The 17,695-nt window shown below is 34.6% G+C and overlaps 1 protein-coding gene across 1 annotated transcript; it reads left to right on the top strand.

The window, feature by feature from the left end:
- Positions 1-12,699: 12,699 nt before the first annotated feature.
- On the top strand, positions 12,700-13,924 carry LOC130973820 (glycine-rich cell wall structural protein-like). The gene has a single exon (XM_057898491.1). It carries the CDS (start codon positions 12,778-12,780, stop codon positions 13,795-13,797), a length of 1,020 nt encoding a protein of 339 aa, XP_057754474.1. The 5' UTR covers positions 12,700-12,777; the 3' UTR covers positions 13,798-13,924.
- Positions 13,925-17,695: the final 3,771 nt, after the last annotated feature.

The raw sequence follows: 17,695 nt of genomic DNA, 5'->3' as shown, positions 1-17,695 counted from the left end.
AGGGGGCCAGCAGTTTTATTGAATTTTAGCCAGCATGTAACCAGCAGAGAAAGGTGAGCCATTGGATGAAATTTCACACCAATCTCACACCATCAAATCATCATTGATGGCTAATTGATAGCTAACAATCACAAAAGTTGTTGGCCCCCTAGCATTGCTCCTTTATTTATTCATGTTGACAAGTATTCGGTGGAATGAGCAACCTTGACAATTATTGTTGGAAAGCTAACTTCAACTCATTCCAAAATATGACTTTGGATTGTTCATATTTAATGGTACACATGATGCATGTGTCACCCATCCTTGCTACTTATAGTTGACAAATGCAAAGTTTTGTCCTTTTGAAAGCTATATTCTCGCTTAATTTCAATGGCCCAATTAAAAAATTATTATTCAATATATAAAAAGTTATTTAAATAATTATTTAACTATTTTTAAAATTTTTTATTTAATTTATAACTATTATATTAGTAAAAATAAAAATGTTGATATTTATAACTATTATTTTAAAATCATTTGCCTGATATGATTAAATAATAACGATATAAATAATTTTATGCGTATGTTATAGGTTTGATTCCTATCATTTATTTGTTTTTAGGCTAAGTATTTGATAGAATATTTAGAGAAATTTCTATCTCATGAAACTGTCTAAATTATTTATAAGAGTTAATAGTCAAAATTATATCTGAAAAATACTTGAATCTCCATATTCGTCCTTGAAAAATAAAGTTAATCAAAATGTCTCCGAAAGATGACGGACATGACCACGTTCATCCTTCTGTCATCTCTTTCGCTGAGCTAGCTAACGTTGGGTGATGTGTTTCGTTAACTGCCCGCATGACACAGTAACAAAACGACACCGTTTTGATTCAATGGCCTCTAGATCTTGATGCGACGTCGTTTAGTGTCCAGGAGAGATTCAAAACGTTGCAAAGCATCACCCCCTCTGTTAACAACCATCTCTCTCTCTTTCGCTCCAAAACGTATCGTCTCCCTCTAGATCAACCTTCGTCAGTGTTGGAAGACGATTAAAATAGAAGAGGAATCGGTACTGAATACAGAGCTGATCGTCTCCTGAAGTAACTTTGATAGTGGAGGAAGCCATCGCGACGGTTAGAGGTAAGGATGAAACCTTTTCTTGTTTTTTGAGTTGCTCTGTGGCGTGATATCTTCCTAGTGGCGTGACTCATGTGTTCCTCTAAGTTTGGGTAGGGTTTGGGCCTTTGGGGTGACTAAGAGTTTGTATGACTGTTCTTATATGATATAAGTGGGTTAGAATGCTTTGCTATTACTAGCTTTGTGATGATTTTTTAGGTAGGGGTATTTCATTTTAGTGATGGTTCTATTCGTTTGTTGCATGTTTATTTTGGATTTAGGGTATGCTTTGGTATGTTTTCCTATGTTTGTTAATTAGATTTTCGTCTCTGTTATTGTAGATGGAGGGTCCTCCCATTACTTTTGTGTTTCACCATGGTGAAATATTTAAAAACTCTATTGATAGAGACATGATATATGAACCTGACAATACGAAAGTCTTGATGGGTGTTGATGGAGACACACTTGATGTATTCTTTGTAAGGGGCTACTATAAGAAGTTGGGATACATTGAAGCTGGAAACTGTTGGTGGAAAGTTCTTGGAGTCCCCTCTCATCTGGGTTGAGAAGCTTAGTCACAGATGCAGATTTGGTTGTAATGTTTAAAGATTGTAGGAGAAACCAGCATGTGATTAATATTTACCTTGAGAACTATATTTCACATTCATGTATAGTAGACAACATGGATGAGGATGTTGTCAATGTGGAAGCAGAAAGTAGCAAGCAGAAGAACTCTTCCTAAGCTAAGAAGTGTCATTCTAAACCTGCCAAGATGCCCACTACAAGTCACCCTCAGTCCAACAAACAAACCCCTCAGCCTACTAAACCAATTTCATAGCCTAGTTCTCAGCCCAACAAACCAACTATGAAGCCCAATTCTCAGCCCATAAGCCCAGCCAGACTACAACTCAGCCCATGAAGACTCATTTGCAGCCTATCAAATCCCACCCTTAGCCCAAGAGGACCACCTGTCAGGGCAATACAGTTCTACCTCAATCCAATAAATAAGGTGCCTCAGATGCTGACTCATGGTATTCAAAAGATTCTGGTAAACAGTTGGACTCTGAAGAGGAATCACCAACGGTATACCCTCAATTTAATGAGAAAACTAAGTTTGGGCTATTGAAATTTGAGGTTAGTATGATATTTAAGTCAAAAGCTGAATTTATGCAAGCTACTAGGGATTACACAATTCAATGGAGTAGAAATATTTTATTCATAAAGAACGATAAAGTTAGAGTTAGAGCTGTTTGTAAGACTGAAGATTGTCCATGAGTTGTATATTATGCATGTAACAAACAAGATGGGTCTTGACAAATTAAAACTCTAATTGATAGTCATACCTGTCCAAGAAGGAGGAAGAATAGAGCTGCCACCCAAACTTGGACACTTAATAAACTAGTACCTAAACTTAGGAAACATCCCACTATGAAGTATCGAGAGGTTTATGACTGATTTGTAAGAAAGTTTAATGTGTATTTGAATAGCACATGTATTACTAGAGCCTTGAAAGATGCTAGAAAGGTTGTAGAGGGTGATGAAATAGCACAGTACAGATTGGTGTGGGACTATGCTAATGAGCTACTGACTAGCAACTCCGGATCCACAATACAAGTTGGTGTCATCCCCATGTCCGAGAGTCCTCTCATGTTTGATCGATTCTATGTTTGTCTTGATACTTGTAAGAGGGGGTTTAAGGCAGGTTGTAGACCTTTGATAGGACTGGATAGAGTGTTTCTGAAGACATTGCATGGGGTCAAATCCTGACAGCGTGTGGACAAGATGCTAACAATCACATCTTTGTGATTGCTTATGCTATTGCCAGTGTGAAAAATAAAGATAACTGGCAGTGGTTCCTGGAGCTACTTCACAAGGATCTGGGAGACTACAGAGAGAACAAATGGTGCTTCATCTCGGACATGCAGAAGGTAAGGATGATATTGATATACAATAATACAATCTAAGGATTGATTTGATTTAATGAAAATTTTTAAGGGACTGTTCTAATTTAATGAAATTTACTGATGGACTGTTTTGATTAAATATCTTTTTGTGGGTTGTCTTCTTTGCAAGGTTTAATCCCTGCTGTTCAGGAGGTGTTTCCAAGGGTCCATCATCGATTCTGTGTGTGGCATTTGTGCCATAATTTCTCAAAGCAGTAGTCAAGCTGTGAGTTAAAAGATTTGGTGTGGGAATGTGCTCGGTTGAGGACAAAAAATGAGTTTAGTAGAAACATGAACAGAGTTAAGTTCATAAATGAGAAAGCTTGGGAGTATCTTGACAAGTAGCCGAAAGATGCATGGATAAAGCCGCATTTCAGTGAGGTTCTAAAGGTGAATAACATATGCAACAACGCATGTGAGTTGTTCAATATCAAAATCAAGCATGAAAGGAGCAAGCCCATCCTAACCTTAGCTGAGGAAGTTAAAAGGATCATCATGAAGAGTATGATTGACAATAGGAAGAAGTTACAGAATTATCAAGGAATTTTGCCCCTTATTCAGCAAAGTAGACTTGAAGCAATGACAACCTTGTCTAGCCATTGGGATCCTCAGTGGTTTGGCGATGAAAAAAAAGAATTGTACAAAGTGCATGGCTGATCAACCAATATGGTTATTGACCTGGGAAATCACATATGCACTTGTAGGTTTTGGCAATTCACAGGTAACAACTTGAACACTTACATTTTAATTAATCATTTAATTTGTTTGGAAAGGCATGCCATGTATGCATGCAATATCAGCAATACAGGATAAAAATGACAAAAGGGCTGAAGAGTATTGTCATGACTGGTTGAAGATGGAAGCGTATAGGAGGACTTAATGTTTCAATGTCAATCCGGTTAAAGGACAGGATCTATGGGAAAAAAACCACATCCTGCTCCAGTCCCACCCCATTTAAACCCAAACCTGGAAGACCGACGAAAAAAAGAAGAAGGGAGAAGGATGAACAACCAACTAGGTCAAAGACAAAGATAAAAAGAAAGTACAACCCAATCAGATGCATGTACTATGGTGAGATTGGCCATAACAAAAGAGGTTGTGCAAAGAAGAAAGCTGTGGATGCTGAGGAACATGCTAGGCAGATACAACTGCAATTGGCAGTTGTTGCTCATGCTGCAGATAGTGCTGACCCTAAAGTCAATGTTGTCCCTGTTGAACTTGATAATGCTCTAGAAGCAATAGCACCATTTCCGTCACTTCTATCACCCATCCAGCCTCTTACAGAGATTGACATCAGCCAATCTGAAAGTATTCCACTAACCCACGCTATACAACAGGTTGTATAATCACTACTCAATTGTAAAAAAATATCACCTTTATTTTATCAGCTAATAAGTGCTTTTGGTATTGACTTATGTAGGATCAAGTTGTAGCTAGGCCACCTAAATTACAGGTGATTAAAGCGAAAGCAAGAGCTAGATCCTCCCCTAAACCTACTACAGCTGTACCAGTGGCTATCTCGGCTGAGACCATCAAAGGGACAAGTTCTGTAACTGCTAAGAAATTGGCCAACTTTATGACTTTTGTGCCTACTCCAGGCTTCAAACACCCAAGAAATAATGATAAACCACTTTGATTAGAAAGCAATGTATGAGGATGCTTTAGTTTTTTTGTATAGGACAAATGAAGTACCATATTAAACATTGTGGTTATGGGTAATCTAAAAGTTGTATGTGCCCTTCTCTTTTGGTGTAGCCTTCATTTTTAGGATTGGATACCTTATGAATTTGCTGTGGTACTTATCTTTAAGAGTTAAGACAATGTGACAATTAGCCTTCAATGACAGCACAATGTTATGACTACTTACTTTGATTACTTACTCTGTTTATGGCTTAATCTTATAGCAACAGTGATAGTGATTAATTTGCAATATTCCACAATGCTGAGAGTTTGGAGTTAATCTTAAACAATACTAATCAAACATCTATTCTCATTCAATCCATCCAACTCAATACACCATTTCATTTCAACAGAATTGTGTTTACTTGGAAGTACATATCAAACAACAAAGGATCACATTAATTACAACTATCACAAACATAAAAATTATTAGCAGTTTCAAAGATCTAACTTCAACTTCCAAACTACCCAATCTCCATGCCACCTTCACCTTCCATTCATCATAGTCACTTTCCACCTGTAAATGAGTTCTAGAATCTTTCTTTGCACCACCTTCAACCACTGCTTGATAGTCATCATCATCAACCCACCTAAAGTAATTACAATGACTGCCCTTCTGTAAATTGGTAAATCAGAGAAGAAAACAATGAAAAACACCCAATAACACATAACAAGATGGAAAACCTTCAACTTTTTAACCACCACTCACCCGGTACCTTGGACATGCATGAAATAATCTATCAGGGTTCTCTGTTGTCCCAGATTTTTTATCACAGCCTTTAACCCGCAGAAATATGATTCCTCATGAGTCTTCTTCCTCATTCGCATTGAAGCGCTGGAACCATTACTGTCGTGCGACGGAAACGACACACCACCACTACGACCTGCATTTCCCGTCTCCGTTCTTCCGGCGACCCAACAGTTCCAAGTTCTACCCAACTATATGACCATATGATTGTTGACCGCGACTTATTTATTATCGAATTTAGAATTAAGGTTCATCATCCAAGGGACTGATTTGAATTATTTTAACATACTTACCTTATCAGCAACAACAGCATACACGTAGGCGTCATCCACGCGGGCAGATAACGGAACACGTCACCCAACGTTAGCTAACTCAGCGAAAAAGATGATGGAAGGACGAACGTGGTCATGTCCGTCATCTTTTGGGGACGATTTTGATTAACTTTATCTTTCGGGGACGAATATGGAGATCGAGGTATCTTTCAAGAACAATTTTGATTGTTAACTCTTATTTACAATATAGTTCTAATTCACTGTGGCATATTTGCTTATAAGTAACAAGATTATTCATATTTGTAAAACAATCCCAAACAAGATTCTTGGGCCAGGTCAAACAAATATTTGATCCAAAAAAGTACCCAACCCAGATAAAAATGCAGCAACCCAGTTCGTACTCTCTCAGAGTTTTCATGCGCCGCCCCATGCCTCCATTGGTGAAGAGAATCTGATCGCAGTTGCCGCTTCGATGCCACCACTATCATAGATTGTCTTCTTCCTCCAGCTCGATGTGCCAGGGTGTTATTCCTTATGGGTTGATGAACACTGGTTCTTTCTAAAGTGATTTTTTTTGTCAAGTGGATTGGACAATCCTCAATTCTAGACATTACATTTATATTTTATACATCCGCACAATACATTCATACACAATGCATGAGTACACATTATGAATTCTTAAACAACATCCAGACATATAGGTATGCCTGTGCTAGGTCTCTACTGCGAGTGAATCTTTGTTTCGTTTTCATATTTTTATCTTGGTCAATTTTATGGTGCCTATGAGTTGGTGTCTAAATTTTTTCTAACTTATCTTTTGTAATAAATTTTAATTTTTTAAAAGTTATTTATTTTTAGGGTTAAGTACTGAAATCGTCCCTAAGGTAAGGGGCGAAAATCAAATTCGTCCCCGACCTTTTTTCGTTATTAAAATCATCCTCAACGTTCGAAAACGCTTTAAAATCATCCTTCCCCGAATTCTTGGACCAAAATACCCTCATCATCATCATTCTTCTCTTCACCTTTCTCACCCCACCACCTCCACTGCCACTAACATTACCACCACAACCACCACCACCACCACAAATACCACCACCAACACCAACCAACACCAACACCAAGAACATCAAGCAACAGCAACAACATAATACCATCAACACCACCACCACCACCACCACCACCACAAACACCACCAACCAACACCAACACCAAGAACTCCAAACAACAGCAACAACACAAAACAACACCAAACCAAAAAGCAGAAACAGAAAGCAAAAAAAAAGAAAGCAAGAAAACAGATGCAGATGGCGGAGGCGGAGGCGGCGAGGCGGCGAGGTTGCAAGGCGGAGGTGGAGGCGGCGAGACGGCGAGGAACGGAGACAAAGACGCGGCGGTCTCCCTCCGACAGGACGCGGCTCCTCCAACGACGGCGATCCCCTCCCCCCTTTCCCCTTCCCACTCCTCCTCCCTCACACCCCTTCCCACTCCTCTCCCCACCCCCACCCCGCGTCCTTTCCCCTTTCCCCCTTCGCCGGCGCCGTCCCCCCTCCCCCCTTCCCCTTCCCCTCTTCCTTTTCCCTTCTCCCCTACCCCCTCGCTCTTCCCCTTTTCCCTTCTCCCCTCTCCCCTGCCCCCTCCCCTCACAGAAGAAGAAAACAAATTCGCGAATCTGATGCACCGAGCAACGACAACTCACGGACAGCGGCGGAGCTTGAGGCCCTCCCTCTCCTTTCCCCCGGATTCTCTTTTTCCCTCACCCCCTCTCTTTCTCGCCACCCCTCCCCCTTCCCCCTTCCCCGATTCTCTTTCTCCCTCAGCCTTTCTTTTCTTTTTTTATTTTATAATTTTTTAATAAAGGGTAATTTGGTAATAAAAAAAAATAAAATTGGTAAAAAGGACGATTTTATAACGTTTTGTAATGTTGAGGATGGTTTTAATAACAAAAAAGGTCGGGGACGATTTTGATTTTCACCCCAGACCTTAGGGACGATTTCAGTACTTAACCCTTTATTTTTATATCTTTAAAATTAAATATTAATTTTTAATCTTTTTTAATAAATAGACACTATCTTTTAGATACTATAGCATTCATTTTTTTTTTCTAATTAGTCACAAAAAAATGTTTGGAATTATTTTACAAATATAAAAAATCTTGTTAATCATGGGTAAATACATTATAATAAATTAGATCACATTATAAATATTTTAAGCAACTCCATCAGATAGAATTTTTTAGATACTCAAATACTTTAATTTGTTTCTAACTTTCTATTATCCAAAAATTTAACTATACTGTACCCCAACAGTCAGAGACAATTAGAGGGGTCGGGGTGTGTATACTTACTAATAGTATGGGCCTTTGTCCCACCACCCAAACAATATATATGTTATTTTGAAAATTTATTTTAAACTTAAAAAAATATTTAAAAATTCAAAAATACTAATATTAAACTAATTATCGAGTTTATATATTAATGAAAATAAAGCTTGTTTAACCAATAATCCACAAATTAAAAATATTAATTGAAAATAAGTAAAAAAAAAAAAAAAAGCAGAATCTCCTACTTCTTTCACATATATTAAGGGTATGACTGTATATGCCCATATAAATATATATGGTCAACATATATTTATCGAACTATATATTAATTTCATATTTTTTAATAGAGTTTAATTTTAATATACTAAAAGTATAAAATATTTTATATAATTATGTAATCAAATATAAAAATAATTATTTACGTAGTTAATGTAAAAAATATTAATATAATATTATATAATTAGATATACATATAAAATTACTTTACATTAAAGATCAAAATAAAATGTATATTTTAATACTTATTTAGTTGTATCGTAGTTGATATTTATTTGTGGTCTCCATCCCTTCTTTTCAATGGTTCTTGATCTTTCTCTTGGAAGAGGGGGGAAACCCCGAAATATAAGTAGATTTTAATTAACTCCATTCCCTCTTTAGTATCTGTTGCATTTAATACAACTATTGAATAATTAAGTTGTCTGTCCAAAATTACTTCTCTGTATACTTAAGAGATAAGAATTCTGCCATGCTAAAGTATATATATATATATATATATATATATGAATTTTGCTAGGAACCAACGAGAAATCTTCGTAATATGTACAATAAATAATTATTTTACATTAAATTTTAAATTTTAAATTCTTTAATTTTAAATTTTAAAATTTTAGAAAATTCAGTTAGTTATTTAAAAAAATAATTATCTAAAATTTTAATTTATTAAAGTATTTTACTTTAATATATATATTTTTTTAAAAGGCGGCTACTCCATCTTTATTAATAATCATCCTATTTCACCGTTACTACTTGACTTACCACACGCCACTCACCTTTAGTAAAAATAATCATCCACTCGCATACCTAATGAATTAAACATCTAACATATTTTAATTATATATAACTAAATCCAATTCAATCAAAATAATTATCTACATAAAAATTAAAATAACCATCTGCATACCTAATAAAATGGCCATCCTAAATTGACCATTAAAATAAAAAAAGAAAATGAATAAACAAAAGAAACAACTATGATCATTCAACAATTTAATTTTTATTAAAAAAAATGTATAATTTGACACATAAGTCTTATGATTTGATATAACCATAAAATTGGAGAAACAAAAAATAGAAAAAAAACCTTAAACAGATGAAGAGACATGAGTGAAAATCAAAAGTAAGCAATTGAGTGTTTGATTTGATATTGTCTCCAAACACGCGTATATTACATTTACCATACTCACACGGTTAATTCAAGCAGCGGTGTTGTTGAGCTTTTGGCGGCATATGCGGGAACCCGTGGTGGCATCGGCTAGAGTCTGCGGCAACTTCGGCAGCTTCGACAGCACGGTTACATGAGGGAAAGAAAAGGGTTATAATCGCGGTGAAATGTTGGGAGGAAGGCACACGCCGGCTGCAACGGAGTTGTTCCAGTTCTGAGTTGATGTGATGCTGCGAGTACGACCCACACGATTGGAAGATGCTGCTGGGCGGTCGCTAGTACGGACGTCGGCGTCAGTCGAAACTCTCTCGGTGAAAAAGGACAAGAAAGGAAAAAAAAGAGATAACATCGTTGAGAGAGAGAGTCTTCGTTTTTGTGTAATAACATCGTTGAGAGAGAGTCTTGGTTTTTGTGTAATAACACCGTTCAGAGAGAGAGAATCTTTATTTTTGTGTTCCTATAACTGACAATAATCTTATTTTATTTCAAATTTTAAATTAACAAATATTTAAAATTAATTAATTAACTATAATTTAATTTTAATTTCAATGTAACCCTATTATACATATTATACACTAATAACATTGTTTCTTCATACTTACTATATATATATATATATATATATATATATATATATATATATAATATATATATGAGATCAATTACAAAAATCAATAGAATACGTTAGTTCTTGCTATACTTAAAATATATTTTATAAAATATATATTAAAAATAATTAAATAATATATATTTTTTGGTGTCGAATAATGTATATGTTTTTACATAAATATATAATAATTTATTTAAAATCAAACTGGTTAATTTTTAATATATAAAAAATATTTTTTAATTTATATTTGGCGACATACATCTTTTTCTTTCTTGCTGTTTTCAATAACATTCCCATCATGAGATACACATCAACAATAAAATCTTATTCATTTTCGAAGAACAAAATGTTTAAATACTTGGCCACACCACGCCCAATCATCTCAAACTAGCAATGAATTTTAAATGTGAAATTTTGACCAAGTTTGGAGTTATAATTAGGACGGTATATACATGTACTACTTAAGGAGTTGACATTAGTTGAGTTTTGACAAATTAAAGCTATCATGAACTATTTGCCGACTTTTTAATTTTAGATTTCTATTTATTATTTTGTCTAATTAAAATACTATTTGTATTATCATTGAATTTCCAAATGAATTATTGAATTTCATATAAAATAAAGTACTATTTTAATTTTTAATATTTAGATTAAATTTTAATTTTTTAATATTTATAATATTATATTTTTATTTTAAATATTTTATTTCATCATATTTTAATTTGGTCAAAATTAAAAAAATTCTTCTAAAAATATTATTTCTTCCATTATAATTTTTTTAGGTAGCAACAAAAATTATAATTTTAATGACCATAGTAGTAGTTATCATAGTGATTTGAGAACAAAGATAACAAAATAGTAAAAAAAAATTTTTAACCATAAAATTAAAATAAGATGAAATAAATTATTTAAAATAAAAATAAAATATTTTAAATATTAAAAATAAATTTAAAACTCAATCTAAATATTAAAAACTAAAAGGAACATGCTCTTTTATAAGTAAGATTTAACTAATACGTAAAATTTGCTCTTTTATAAATAAGATTTAGCTAATATGTAGATATATGATAAATTTATTATTAGTAAAAAATTTTAAATATTTTTAATTAATAAATATAAAATAAATATATTAAAAATTTAAATTTTTATATTTTTAATAAAAAAATTTTAATTTATAAATTTTACGTATATTTTTAGAGTACAAAATAAATAAACTCTTATAAGTATGGTCAACTATTGTTTTCCATTTTGCACCATTTAAATTTAGTGTCCTTTTGAGTTGAGGGCTCATGCTTTTGTGGGTAAATAAAACATATTAAATGTCGGACGTTCCATAATCAATAAAGTAATAAATGTCGGCAGCAAAAGTCTAATACCGTATACTTCTATCATGTTTCATGTTTGTCTTAACTTATGCTACCCTGAAACATTAGCACGTTGTTTTATTTAGATTCTTTTTTCCATACCTAATGTATCTATTATTGATCAGGGAAATCCATTATGTTTTTGTTGATTTATAGGTATTTTAATAGAGTTTAATTTTAATACATGATAAAAAATTATACAATTATTTAATAAAATTTAAATAATTAAATATTTTTTAAATAATAAATTTAAAATTAAAATTGATTACTTTTTATAATGTGATAATACACATCTAAATTAATTACCCTACTTGTGCATGCAATTAAATTCATCATAATAAATAGAATAGTTAGTCCAAAATTTTTAAGTATTTTCATGTTTATTTAAGATAAGTATTAAACTTTCATCGCTTAGTCAAAAAGGAATAGACTCTCAACCACACTTTCCTATTTATTTAGATTAGATATAATGATTAAAAATAATCAATTTTTACAGTAACAAATATAAATAAATAGTAACATTTAAATATATGAAATCTTTACAATGAGAAGTAAATAAAATAAATAGAGTGTAAATAATAAAAATATTTAGGAGATAATAAAAAATTATTTTATTTTATATTTTTAATTACTGTTTATTTTAATTTGTATTCTTTAATTATTGCTAGATAATTGAGTAATATTAAATATAATAAATATATAATTATAAATATTAAATTAAATTAAATAATAAATTTTCTTTTCATAGTATTACCGATAGTTTAATAACTTTAACCTGTCTTTAATTATGATGATTTGATCAAGAAAGCCAAGCTTTATATGGCACTTGTCAATTTGCCATCAATAATTTTACATAATGCTTGTTGTAAAGTCACCATATCAAAAAGCCATATATGAATTAGTGTAATCCAACTTTTCAGTTTATTAACCATTAGTATGAAGAATTCATGGTTTAGAAACGTGAGATGCTTGGGCTTATAAAAGTTGTTTCATACATATCTAGATATATGGTTAATTATCTTGCGGGTGGCACACATTGAATGGTACAGAAAATTTTCACTTTCATTGTTCCAATCAAGTTTGATTTTTTTGCTCAAGTGTTGAATAAGTGGTACTATGAATGCCAAGGCATCAATATCATGATGATAGAGAACTTCAACTGCATTATGTATTAATGGCACGTACCCTTCCTCTCCCCTACTATAAATATTGCTCCTTGGTAGCTAGCTTTATCAAATTAAAAGTAAGAGATACAAGAGAAGTAGTTTATAGATTTGTTTTGTTGAGAGAACAAAACAAACATGGGAAAATTGCATAAGTATGTAAGTGTGCTTGCTTTGTTGTTTGTATTTGTAATAGGAATAGCGGAATGTAGAAAAGTTAAAGATGATGAGTTAGTTGATGGCATTGGAGGAGATGGAGGTCGGGGTGTTGGATTTGGTGGTGGCGTTGGAGGCGGTGTGGGTGTTGGTGTTGGTGGAGGCATTGGTAAAGGTGGTGGTGCCGGAGGAGGAGTTGGTGGCGGTGGCGGTGCTGGTGGAGGCTTTGGAGGTGGAAAAGGTGGTGGTGTAGGGGGAGGAGCTGGCGGCGGTGGTGGATTTGGTGGTGGTACAGGTGGAGGATTTGGAGGTGGCAAGGGTGGCGGCGCCGGAGGAGGTGGTGGTGCAGGTGGGGGGTTTGGAGGTGGAAAAGGTGGTGGTGGAGGAGCAGGCAGTGGTGCCGGTGGAGGATTTGGAGGTGGCAGAGGTGGTGGTGCAGGTGGAGGTTTTGGAGGTGGTAAAGGTGGAGGAAGCGGAGGTGGTGCTGGTGGAGGCTTTGGAGGTGGCAAAGGTGGAGGAGGAGGAGTTGGAGGAGGTGGAGGAGCTGGAGGTGGTGCCGGTGGAGGTTTTGGAGGTGGTAAAGGTGGAGGCTTTGGAGGTGGCAAAGGTGGAGGAGGAGGAGTTGGAGGAGGTGGAGGAGCTGGAGGTGGTGCCGGTGGAGGTTTCGGAGGTGGCAAAGGTGGAGGAGGAGGAGTTGGAGGAGGTGGAGGAGCTGGAGGTGGTGCCGGTGGAGGCTCTGGAGGTGGAGGTGGTGTAGGGGGAGGAGTCGGGGGTGGTGCAGGTGGAGGGTTTGGAGGCGGCAAAGGAGGAGGAGGTGGTGGTGGAGGTGGAGGAGGTGGAGGTGGAGGTGGAGGTGGTGGAGGCTTTGGAGGTGGAAAAGGTGGTGGTGTAGGAGGAGGAGTTGGTGGAGGCTTTGGAGGAGGTAAAGGTGGTGGTGGTGGCGGCGGTGGTGGTGGAGGCGGTGGTGGAGGAGGAGGAGGCGGCCATGGAGGTGGATTTTGAATTAAAAAATTTCTTAGAAATACAATGTTGTAATGTCATGCAAATGTTGATTGTCACCTATCTATCCATGCATAATTGTCCCATGCAACAACGTAGTATGATTTAAATAAACTTGAAAGTTTTGTGATGCTTTTGTATGGTTGTTATGCAACACCTCTTAATCTATAAAAATATTTCGTATAAAATTGTAATTTATTTATTTTTTTAAATAAAAATAATATTTTTATAATAATATTAAATTTTATTTTTATAATTTATCATAAAAATAATTATAAAATCTTTATTAAAATACTCGTATAATAAAAAGTGATTCTTCCCATATTTCAAAATTTATGAGAAAATTTATACTTTAATTATGTGAATCAATATATTATAGACATGTGGTATTATTAATCTCAATCAACTAATAATTAAATAATTTTAAAAAATTAAAATATAATATATTTTAAAAATATATTAAATATTATTTTTATATAAATACCAATATGTATATATCATTAATCATATATGATTAATTATAGTTAAATATTATTTTTTATTAAAATTAATATAAAATAAAAAAATAAAAAATTTCTCTTTTTTTATTCAGATAACATCTCCTCCCAAACGAAACACCTTAGGCTTAGAACAGATCTAAATTAAAGAACTTTTACCGACAGTTTGCTATCATTGTCATTCGTCATCGCTCACCAACACTATCACATCCCTTTCACTCCTTCATCTATATCCATCACCATCTCTCGCATCATCTATCTCAGTGAGCCCTGTTCACATTGCGTTTGCTTCCTCCAGTAGCATCATTGTGTATCGCCACCGTCTCTCATGTCTTCTGGTTCTGTGATTTCTGTTTGTACTGCTCCTGTATCTGCCTCCACTAGTGTTGTTGCATTTTCATCAACGTCTCTCACGTTTTCTATCTCCATGATTCCTGTTCGCACCGCCTTTGTGTCCGCCACCTCCACCAGTGCAGTTGCGTATCGCTGCTACTTGCCATGGCCACTGCATGCTCCATCACTTGCACGGTAGCACTCCATTTCTATCACTCGAGCCAAGGCACAGAGCTGATATTAGGTTAGGTTTTCATCCTTTAAAATGTTCTTTGGTGATTTTCAAAATTAAAATATTTGTTATATTTTATAGATATTGATGAATTTCACCTCAGCGGCTTTAGTTTCTTCTTCTTTCATGATTATTTTTTCTTTGTGCTCAAGCACTATTGTATTATCGTGACTGTATAAAAAATATATATAGGATACATCATTAGGTATATTTGCACTTAATATTTGTTAAAAAAAAATACATTATTACAAAATAATAATGTAAAAAACCTAGAAAATATCTCAATAGGATCAGTTTGATGTTCTTCACATGTGTACCTTCTCTTAATTCTGAGTTATCATCATAGATCTTAACTTGCTTTGACATAGCTTCGTTAACTCTATTTCATCCATGGATTCTTGTAAATAGATGTAAATGAAAAGAGTGAAATGATTTGGAAAAAAATGTGTATTAGTGAGATTTAATCAACTAATTCTATTAAGAGTATTACTAGGGAACCAAAATCATATCAGCCAAAACCCAGCCAAAATGTACGATGTCGCGCTACTGTTGCATGTGGGTTATCCCGGTGCCGCCGAAGCTTCTTGGAATCCCTCCGCGCGTCACACTAATTGTTAGGTATGGTAGATGTTTCCTTTGACTTCCTATGCATGTTTCGAGAAGTAATGAAAAATAAAAAAGTAATCGGACAAGGGGCATGGTATGATGAAGTAATGGATTACTAGTTTTGAGAACAAAATGGTCCATATATCCTCGGTTAACATGCCGAGTATAAAGTAGCACGGTCCCAACATTCGAAAAAGAATAATTAAAGTATAACATGCCTTCAATTAGAAATCTTCTGTTGTTGATGTTTTGCTCGGATGTTGCATTTGGTAGAGATAGGATGTAGCTCCTATGTGGGTTGGATATTGCAATTGTAGTTGTTAAAGGCTAGATGTTTCTGTTCTGCTCGATGGTTTAGACACTAGGAACGGTGTTCATATGAGATGTTCTTTGATATTGCTAAATCACGTGACATTTTTTTGAATAATTGTGGATATTTGAGTGTATGATTTGTTAATGTTTTTTATGATTGTATAATTTTGGATAGTTGAGTGAATGATTTGTTACTAGAAAAAAATAGACTGCTTTTTTTGAAACAAGAAAAATAGTGGAAGAAATAACATTAGATTGTTCTTTTTTACTTCTTAAAATAGCTGGTTCATTATGTATATGCCATCCAACTCTACGCGTGAACAGAAATTAGTCACTACAATGCGACTTCCTTGCCGCAACTAGAAACTGGATTTAAAAGGTTCTGCATGCAGAAAATATAGTGAGAAATTAAATGTGGGGTTGGGTGTTGAAATAGAATAAATAGATTATTTTTTCTTTAATTCAGATTTTGACAAGTTCTTGAAAGTATGAAAAATTTTATTCAATTTCACATTGGTTCTGCATCCTTCTAATAATAACTAGTTGCCAAAAATTTTTAATTCAATTAGATTGGAGCTTATTGCCAAAATAGGGACCCCGGAGTCATATGAATCCAATAGTGCTCTTCCTCCTATTAGCTATGCCAAGACAATCAGAGCTTCCTAATTGTGACAACTTGATTAGATGAAAGATGTAACGTTCTCAATTTTGTTTGACAATCACAAAAGATATTAATAAACATTTGTTCTGCACACTTTATTTGCATTTGGATAGATCTTGTCTTGGTCCATCTAAGCTACTATTAGTGAGAAGATGTAGTACAATAATAATTGTATTTTTTTTACACAATGATAATTGATTAATATTCTAGAATGATTTTTATTAATATTGGTCCATCTAAATTAGTGGCACTATTATTATTGAATTTATATGCTATATCGGTGGTTGGTTTGGATATACTTTGAAGGCATTGTTAATTAGTAGAGAATATCCATAATTATAAGCACATCAACTTCAAATAAGATTTTATTAATCACTATTCAAGTAGCTGTTTTTTCTTCATTTATATTTTGAAGACTGTAATTTGGTTGGTGAAATTGTTGCTATTTTCCTATATACAGTTTTGAGGGTTGTTTCTTGTGATATCTCAGCAGGATTGATTTGAAGTGAAACCCATCTAACATGGGAAAAAAGGTAAAATGAGGTCTACCATTCACTTTTTACCATTCGGGCATTACCTTACGTGTAACTTACAGCTACTGTGACAATTACCAGAAATTGTTTCAGTCCTGGTGCTCGCCCAGCTACATTCATGATATGATGAGCACGCTGTCAAAAAACAAATCTGTTGACAAGTTTGCGGAGATTGATCTGATTGGTTTTGGATTCTTGAGGCTTGTTCCAAATTGGTCGGTAAAGCAAGCCATCATGGTTCACCTAGCTGAGTCATACCAAATTAAGCCGAGAACTTTTATACTCGACATTGGCAACATCCGCCTCAATGCCGAGTTAATCGGGAAGGTTTTTGGCATTCCGTCCGGAGGTAACTTCTGCTATCTTGTTTAACTATTCCTGCGTAGGTGTCCTGGTGTAAATATCTCTGCTTATGTATACATATTAACATGGAATAACGCATGAACATGTTGTAGGGGATCCATTTCCAGCATTTGATGATAGTAATGCATTCCACGTCGCCATAAAAAATCGGTTCCATAAACGAAAAACAACGAGCTCCGGGATTTAGTTTACAGCTGTCCAATGGCCACAGAATCAGATAGGATGGAGTTCAGGAGATATTTCATACTTGTGGTGATGAAGATGTTCCTGTGCCCCACTACTCAACAGGTACTTTCTCCATGGCACATCTACCCCGTGTTAGATGTTTCTGATCCACGGAGGTTCAACTGGCCGTTGGAAATTC

The sequence above is a fragment of the Arachis stenosperma genome, chromosome 4 (assembly GCF_014773155.1).
Source record: "Arachis stenosperma cultivar V10309 chromosome 4, arast.V10309.gnm1.PFL2, whole genome shotgun sequence".
NCBI classification, from domain to species: domain Eukaryota; kingdom Viridiplantae; phylum Streptophyta; class Magnoliopsida; order Fabales; family Fabaceae; genus Arachis; species Arachis stenosperma.
Note: the sequence above shows the minus strand (reverse complement) of the source record. Positions and strands in the feature narration are given on the sequence as shown.

Excerpts from the sequence above, each read along its gene's own strand:
- LOC130973820 (XM_057898491.1), top strand. The coding sequence starts at position 12,778 with ATGGGAAAATTGCATAAGTATGTAAGTGTGCTTGCTTTGTTGTTTGTA.